The sequence below is a fragment of the Saccostrea cucullata genome, unplaced genomic scaffold (genome assembly GCF_032062105.1).
Source record: "Saccostrea cucullata isolate Sc308-1 unplaced genomic scaffold, CSIRO_AGI_Scuc_v1 ctg15028, whole genome shotgun sequence".
NCBI lineage: Eukaryota > Metazoa > Mollusca > Bivalvia > Ostreida > Ostreidae > Saccostrea > Saccostrea cuccullata.
Window position 1 is genome coordinate 5,600 of NW_026918649.1, and position 9,188 is coordinate 14,787.

The window sequence follows — 9,188 nt, forward strand, 5'->3', positions numbered from 1 at the left end:
AAGTAAATCTCACCCAAACGTCAAAAACCTATATCGTGGGGGATGGGGTGGGGTAGTGGTGACTTCTATTGCCGCAAATGTTTAACTTTTCATACCTATTTTACACATATTCGTGTTTACCAGGGGGGGATCTGCATTTTCCAAGGGGGGTCCATTGTAACTTTTTCCTTGTTTTAGTATATACATTTTTTAACCTTGTAAATTCCAGGGGGGGGGGTCCTGACCCCCCCCCCCATCCCCCCCGACAGATCCGTGCATGAATTTACATCATTAATAAAATTCAGACTGGTATGTAATGAATTAAGCATGTATAAAATAAATATAAGAGGTTCTGGATTATAGGTCACAGGGTCTGAGAATTTCATACTCAATTTGATGAATACATGTAAATTATAGAATTATTTTGACTATTTCTTTGGAAAGCCGCCCAATATGTAGGAGCGTGTATTTAGAGGCAAACACCTTAGTGCGGGTATTACTGTCTCATGACAGCATCTAGTTTATCATTGAAATCCACCTGCTCTTTTGTCTATAAAACAGGCGTTGGTTGCTGTAAATGACACATATTTCAGTGAATATTTCTTTGGGATTCTTCACACATTCCACAGCAGCTTTAACGAAGCGTTTAATTTCACTCTAGCTTACTAGCTGATTCTTAACCATTCATTTTAATGCAGTGTCTCGACTAGCCATTGTTTCCCAGCTTCTCACGATGAAACTATGTGATGAAAAGTGGTCACATAAACTGTTATAAATTCAGTAAAGAATCAATAATGAGAGAAAGTCAAGTTTAATGTCATATGATATCTGTATTGTATATCATACAGTTTAGGACATTATTTATTGAACAGCCCTCGTAATTTATATGATATGAATTTATAATATATGCATGAAATAATTTATTTCTTGATATATAATAGATCTAAATTACTGATATACAGTTGCATGTACTGAAAGTTTCTCTGTTTTATTTCATCTACACATGATCATTTCTGGGTGCTTTATTAGCTTAAGAATTTTAGAAAATAATTTTTAAAGACGTCGCTTGAGTCAACCCACGAACTATTGACCTGTTGAATGAATTTGCCAGGGGTCCAATGGTAACGTGTTGACTCAGTACTCCTGTCACTGCGAAAATGTAGGTCATAAGGACTTAAAATTAGGTGTAGTTAAAGAAAGCTAAAAAATAATCATCTAGAAAATGTACAATGCATTGGCATCGGAAATCGGAGGGGTGGGGGTGCAAAAGATAGGCATTGAAAATTGGGGCGTAGGTTTTAGCGCCCAAGAAATTGGTGTTGAAAGAAGTTCGATCCTATTCACCCCCCACCCCCTACCACCACCACGAAATAGGATTTTCTTGTTTGGACAGTGGACACATTTTTTTTTTTTTTTTGCTTTTCAAGTATTTTTGTAGGTTTGAAATCTTTCTCTCTTTCAATTAGCCCCTCTCCCCACTTTGCTCCCGACGCTAATTCAATGTATGAATTATGACCCTTGCATTTTGACCTTCAAATCAATAGGGATCTTCTTTTGGTCACAGGGAGTTGTGGTATAAAATTCATCGTAAAAACCTTTTTACAGACTTCTTTAGCATGTTTAGATAGCGTTTAGAAAGAAAGTGTAACACAAGGATCTACCTCAAAACAATCTATGACCAGCAAACATTTTCAAAATTCGGCTTTGTTTTTGTTTCTTCTTCTTCTTTTTTTTGGGGGGGGGGGGGGGGGTCTTTTAACCGGAGGATCATTACTAAATTTGTAATAAATTATAAACTTTGTATTTACTAATTTTTCCAGAAAAGAAAGCTGCAAATTTCTTTTCAATGACTATGTTGCCTTTTACTATTTCTCAGCCCCTAAAAGAAAACACGAATAGATTTTTTTCTACATTTAAAATACGAAATTAAAAGCTGAAGATCTCAATGTCCAAAATTATTGTGCCCCGTTTTCACTGGAAGTAGGATATATCTATTTCAGTCTGCCCGTCCGTCTGTATGTAATTCTTTTATAACTCGTGGAATCTCGAAGTCAACTTTTACTGTGGATTTGTTTGTTATCCAACATCTTTTGCATTTTCGTTTAAGAACATCTTTACATTGTATGCTAAAGAGTTCGTAATATTTTTTAGATTTTGTAATATTTTTTATGTATGTAGAGTTGTGTGCCCTTAGAACGGATTTTTTAAAATAAAGGTCCTTAAAAAATATTGATCCACACCTTTGGAATCGCGCGATAACATTTTGTCTCTTATCGCTGAATAGCAAACACTTCCCTGGATTACAAACGTCCGCGTTAGATAGATACCATAGTTTGACTGAACTCTTTTTTATAGAGTGTTAGATAGTTTATGGAGTATTTTCAGAGTATAGATAGTTACACAACACGGCAGTTATATCTTCCTGGTGTCTAGGTTCTCGTAATGGAATCTTTTAGACGAACCTTCCGAAGCCGTAGGGACTACTCGGCCATTAACCCAGTGTTGAAGTATTTCCTTTTCTTTGAGAATTTTCTAATATGGGTAAGTGATATTTTGAAATATGGGTAGGTAAATATTTTGAAATAACTTTGATCCCTTTTTGCAATTATAAAGGTGTGATATATTGAGTTTATCAATTCAATGTTTTATCCATTGACAGATAATAGGACATATGTAAGGTAAACAATGTCTGTGTATGTACATATCCCCTTAAATAAAGACGAAAACTCTTCTATTTATTTTACTTTTTTCTTAGCTAATATACTAGTACTTTTAAACTTTGAACTTTGTATAATAAAGTTTACATATCCATTCCTTAGAGAAGAGGTTCACTGGTTTTGTCAGCTTTTTTTAGCTATGCCAAATTTTTCTCCCAATGCAAACGCTTAAGTGAACAACTTTAGCTCTAATGGAAAAAAAGGTCTTCACAAAATTTTCTCCACAAAAACATTAAAATGTATATATGAAAACAAACAAAAGAGAAATTCGGCCGAAAATAGCCTCCGACTCGTATATACTAGTCAATGTCTTTTAGAACTTTGATGTGCCACATTTTTTCTTTCTATTTCTTTGATTACAAGTTTTTGAAATTCATTGTCAAAATCTTTTCAAACATTTGGATATCGCCTAGATGTAAAACTAAATATGAAACCTATATGGAATTTCTGATATTACATCCTTTGTGAAAGTAGATCGTTATCGGGGGACCTGTATGTATAATCTCTGATCGAAAAATGGAATACTTTCAATGGATTATTTTCAGCTTGCGGGTCTTGCAATGACAGCCATTGGGGCTTACGTCCTTTACATGAAGAAGAAGGTTGTTAAGGACGCGTTCGATTTTTTCCTGGATCCGTCCACATTGATGTGTACAGGCGGCGCTATAGTCGTGTTCATAACTTTCTTTGGCTGTATGGGAGCTCTCAGAGAAAACACATGCTTTCTCAAAACGGTGAGAAATTTTGATAAAAAGCTATTATTAGGCCAAGTCTTGAAAAATTATTGCTTGCCTTCTCCCGACTGGGTCTGAAAATTTTGGGTGGGTATACAGGTGAGAAAATATTTTTTCTCAGAAAATTCAATTGCAGTGCTTTTTTTTAAAATGTATTTTCCAAAGTACAAATAAGAAAAAATATTGCTTTCCGATGATGAAAAAAAGTAATGAGTCGTGCTATTTTTAGCCGTTCGATAGGGAGAGGGCAACCAAACATTTTTTTGAGAAGGCCCTCCTGATAATCTGATTTTCTAGCAAAAGACATGACCTATATTCTCAATATGTAGGACAGATATTTGAAAATTAGACGACGATGTTAAAAAAAATCGGACTTTCCAACTTTAAATTATACTTTCTTTAATCTTTCTAAAAGTTGCATCATAGGAAAATAATATTTTTTTCGTCTTCTTCCAGTACAATTACGTATTGAGTTTCATCTTTTTGGGAGAGTTGGTGCTTGTGATCCTTATTTTTGTGTTTTATTACGTCCCCGAATCTCGTCATCAACTGGGAATTTTCCCTCAAGATAGCTTGAGAAATGCAATAAACAAATACGGTGTCGTGGACGATGATGATATGGTCAGCTTAATTGACAACATACAAAAAACGGTAAGACAAATAAAATTAATAGTTTCATTCAACAGGTGAAAAAATCTTAAAACAAAGTAAAAAGAATGTGTTTGTAGAATACTGATACAACTGTGTCCTATTGTGTCCGGATAGGGCCTTTTACTAAAGCTGAAGAGCACTTTTATATGCGTAACAACACGCTGTCTTTCAAGCAACTCGCCGGCGCTAACACACAACACATCGACGCAAGTTTTGTTAGCACGTCGGCATGTTGCGCAAACTCGTGTTAGCGCGACAGTGCGTTGTGTGTTAGTGCGATGGCGTGTTGTGCGAAATCGTGTTAGCGTGACAGCGTGTTGTGTGTTAACGCGACGGCGTGTTCTAGTGTTAGCGTGACAGCATGTACTGTGTGTTAGCGCAACGTCGTGTTTTTCTGAACGCGCTGTTGAGCTTTTGCAAATGGCCCTATCCGGACATCATAGAAAGATTAATAAAAATGAGTTTCACACTGATACAAATGTACCCTATTGTGTCCGTTCAGGTCCATTTGCTAAAGTTCAACAGCGCTTTTAGAAAAACACACTTTCGCGCTGACAACACGCTGTCACGCTATAACACTGTGACAAGTTCGTACAACAAGCTGTCACGCGAACACAAGTTCACACAACAATATGTCACGCTATAACACAAGTTCGCGCAACTCGATGTCACGCTAATCAACACACCTGGCAACACAATGTCATGCAAACACGAGTTCGCACAACACGTTGTCGCGCTATCACACAAAGTTGACACAACACGCTGTCGTTAGTTGTGTGTTAGCGCAACGGCGTGTAGTGCGAACCCGTGTAAAAGTGACAGCGTGTTGTGCAAACTCATGTTAGCACGACAGTGTGTTATTCAATGTTTCTATAGTGAGTTGTGGGTTATAGTGACTGCGTATTGTGTGTCAGCGCGACGGCATGTTTTTCTAAAAACCCTATTGAGCTGAGGGGTGTCCCGTCTTCAAGAAACTGTGGTTTGACTGGAAAAGGTAGATATTACAGTATTGCAGTCTGGCAGAGAGTAACAAATGCGAGGCTGGAGTGTTGCTGTTTAGCTGACAGCATGAATTCTTATGTACGTGGCGCTGTGCTTTGCTTAACATTAGTTTCTTTTTGTATGTTAATTGTCAGTTGCAGTAGTGTTTCAGCTAAGTTGACAATTATGATTTTTATGCCCCCCCCCCCCCTCGAAGATTGGAGGGCATAGTGCTTAATTGCTGCTGTCGGTCTGTCTGTTTGTCGGTCCACCAATTTTCCATTCATTTTCTTCAAAACCCTTGCACATATTTAGACGAAATTTGGTATACAGATTTATCATAGGAATACCTGGATCAAGTTTTGTTTTGGGTACGATCGACCAATTTTTGACAGAGTTAACTTAGGTCCCATTAACTTGGAAAGATTCCATTTATGTGCAGTTTCCGCTAATTTCCTCTGCAGCGGTTGCACATACTAAAATGAATTTTGGTATACAGATTTATCATAAGAATATCTAGATCAATTTATGTTTTGGGTACGATCAAGTTATTTTGACAACGTTTAGCCCCTTGGACTTAGAAAAAGTCCAAATATTTGGGGAGGGGGTAAGTTTTTTTTACAAACATCTCTTGTTATGTTGATCATATTATGGTTTGGCTGACGGAATTTTTTTATTATTGACAGTTGCAGTGCTGCGGTTTAGCTGACAGTGAGGAAGGTTATAAAGACTGGAATAATAACCCGTACTACAATTGCACGAAGCACAACCAAAGTCCAGAGGCATGCTCAGTACCCGCGTCATGTTGTAAAGTGAAACCGGTAATTCAACTGAGAGAGAAAGAAAGAAAGAGAGAGAGAGCTTTAAGACTTAGTCGAGTACAAGAATTTATTACATTTTTACCCGTGAAATACTGTAATTTATTCATTGCATAAAAATGATATCCTGTCACAGTGTGAAAGGATTTCAAAATGATATCCTGTCACAGTGTGACGAATATCAGAAGTGCGGGAAAACTCTCGATTTCTCTTCCCATAACGAAGATTTTTGTAAAAAAAAATCTTCCTTGACCTAATATAAGTTAAAGATAGATGGAAATAAATAATCCATTCTGACAGCGAATAAAACTGTCAAAATTACCTAATATATGTTGCTAAATCCATGTTTACAGTGTTTTCACCTCACTTATCTACATCTCAACCGCTCAACTATGACGTCATGCTTATGACTGTATTACAAAAAGACAGGATGCAAAGGAAAAATCAAAGAATTTTTTTTAAAAAATGTAATAAATAGAAAATTCAATGTTTTGTAGTTGAATATGGAATTTATTTCACTCGTGAGACAGGATTTTTTGATATTTTCACTCGTGAAAATATCAAAAATCCTGTCCCACTCGTGAAATAAATTCCATATTCAACTACAAAACATTGAATATCCTCTGTAAGCTTGATAAGGAGGTGATTATTAGATTAGTTAATATTTTAAATTAGGATGCATTTCTTCACTACAAGAAGTACGTGTAAAAACCATATACTATTAAATCAAATGTATATACATGTATATTTTCCCAGGGAGAGGAAATAAACGTCTTATGTGGTCGAAAAGTGATGCAAGCAAGTGAAAATGTAAGTATCATAAGGTATTAATTTACCTATCAATATGAAATTGCAATGACGTGTATTATAATTGTTCTGGCAAAGTTAAGAAAAGTAATTTAATAAACATTATACATTTATTGACTGAGTTCGAGGGCAACATGCGTTTTTTCGGACCCAAGAACCAAATTGTCTGCCTGAGGCCGTTAGGCCGAAGGCAGACAGTTTGGTTCGAGGGTCCGACAAAACGCATTTTGCCCGAGAACTCTGTCAATAAATGTTTTGTTATACCTTTCATTTTATTATATATTTTTTGACATACATATATTTTGTGCTATATTCCGTAATGTAACATTAGATCTTTCACTGTTTAAAACCAAAGAATGAAAATGAGATTAAGCTCCGCCCATTCTGTGACGTAAGCGGTCCAACATCTCTCCGAGCGGTCCAACATCTCACTCAGCGGTCCAACATCGATTTTTTATGCCCGCTCAGCAAAACATTAAAAATGTTAGACTTTTTTCTGTATAGGTTTGTATAGGAACAAATTTTTAAAGGTATAACAAATATCTTCAATCTCAAAGATTGGGCGCTTCACATTTATCGACTGTAAATGCATATTTTTTTCCCGATGATTTACGGAAGCCCATTAGTGCCAACCTCTATATATATAAAGGAAATGCAATATATAAAAGAAACCTCGATATATAAAGGAAATACAATATATATAAACAAAACCTGGATATATATAAAGAAAATGCGATATATATAAACGAAACCTGGATATATATAAAGGAAATGCGATATATATAAACGAAACCTGGATATATATAAAGGAAATGTGATATATATATAAACAAAACCTTGATATATATAAAGAGAAAAGCGATATATATAAATAAAACCTCGATATATATAAAGAGAAATGCGATATATATAAAGAGAAAATTTTCCACTGCGTGACCTGTAGCACTCAGCTGTCCATCAAGATTATATACAGATTAACTCCTGGCAGGGGGAAATCGGTTATACAGTACTCCGAACTTTCCCAGAATCGGAAAAATGTTGCCATTTAATAGTGTTTATTTGTTTGTACATGCATATATCAATGAACTGTAATATTAATTATTGTAACATTACTTAAAATAATGCACTTAATTGAGAAGATGAGCATTTTATTAAATGCATTCATGATTAAGTATATGTGTTGCATTAAAAGTTTCAATCTAAAGTTTAAACTTATCTAGATAGTTACAGATAAGTTTAAATTTTAGATTTAAACTTTTAATGTAACATATGTATCGTATTTTCTGTGTTTTATTGGCTTTACATGTATTTTGATCAACTTCGTTTTTTTTACAACCTTTTTTTTTTATTTATTTTTTACCAAACTTACTAACTTTGGTTTCACAACCGAGAATTTATGAAAATGTAAAGTTAAACGTGGAGTCTTAACAAGTACTTTTTAATGCCCTAATTCAAATTTATTTAAATTCATTATAAAAATAATTTACTAGTACGCCGATTGATTGTAAAAAAAAAAGAAAAAGAATCGGAATGGGAGAGAGGGGAGAGATGAAGTCTTCACTTCATTTGAATATGAGGGAAGAAAGCGACATGTACTTTTACTGTATAATTATGTAATAATTTAAGGGCCCTTTGATGTGAAAAAAATAAAGTATTGATAGATAAAAAGAAACGAGTTAGTGCATGCACACTTACATAATTAAACTGCGGATTTTTGTCCCACATCGTAAATTAAATCGATTTGAAAATCTACATCTTGTAAAAACATAGTAAAACGTTAAAGAACTTATAAAAAATGATAAAACACACTTGTATTTTTGCACCGAATTATATTTCGATTGAAAAAGACCCCCAACATTTAGTTATGTAATATACATTTTAAGCCGAAAAGTCATTCATTGGTGTAATTCTGCCCAACACGTCTGAAATGTAAGAAGAACAGAGTGTTTAAGCTTTAGATTTAATTGTCATAATTATCAAGATACACAAAGGAAGAAAACACAACACGCTGAATACCATCCTGAAACAGCCACACCAACTGATTGCAATGAAAACATTAGACCGTGAGCTGCTTATCATATGTTGGCGAAGTCTCTGTTGTAATGTAGGTCATTAAACATGTTAAAGGTCAGGCAGTGGAAATTTTTCTCTTTATATATATCGAAGTGTTGTTTATATATATCGCATTTCCTTTATATATATCGAGGTTTTGTTTATATATATCGAATTTCCTTTATATATAAATCGAGGTTTTCTTTATATATATCGCATTTCCTTTATATATATCGAGGTTTTCTTTATATATATATATCGCATTTTCTTTATACGGTGGTATATTTAGGACACGCAATTATTTTTTTTAATGCTTAAAAAAATTATCTTGTGAAAACGAGATGATTATCTTGTGAAAACGAGATATTATCTTGTGAAAACGACTTATTATCTTGTGAAAACGAGATAATATCTTGTGAAAACGAGATATTATCTTGTGAAAACGAGAT

General features: G+C 34.5%; 1 protein-coding gene across 1 annotated transcript; it reads left to right on the forward strand.

The window, feature by feature from the left end:
* Positions 1-2,421: 2,421 nt before the first annotated feature.
* LOC134269139 (tetraspanin-33-like) lies at positions 2,422-6,704 on the forward strand (the record flags this gene model as incomplete). The annotated part of the gene is made up of 5 exons (XM_062751364.1): positions 2,422-2,520; positions 3,242-3,430; positions 3,887-4,081; positions 5,749-5,883; positions 6,637-6,704. Coding segments are annotated over exons 1-5 (686 nt in total), but the record flags the coding sequence as incomplete, so codon positions are not given.
* Between the last annotated feature and the right edge of the window lie 2,484 nt (positions 6,705-9,188).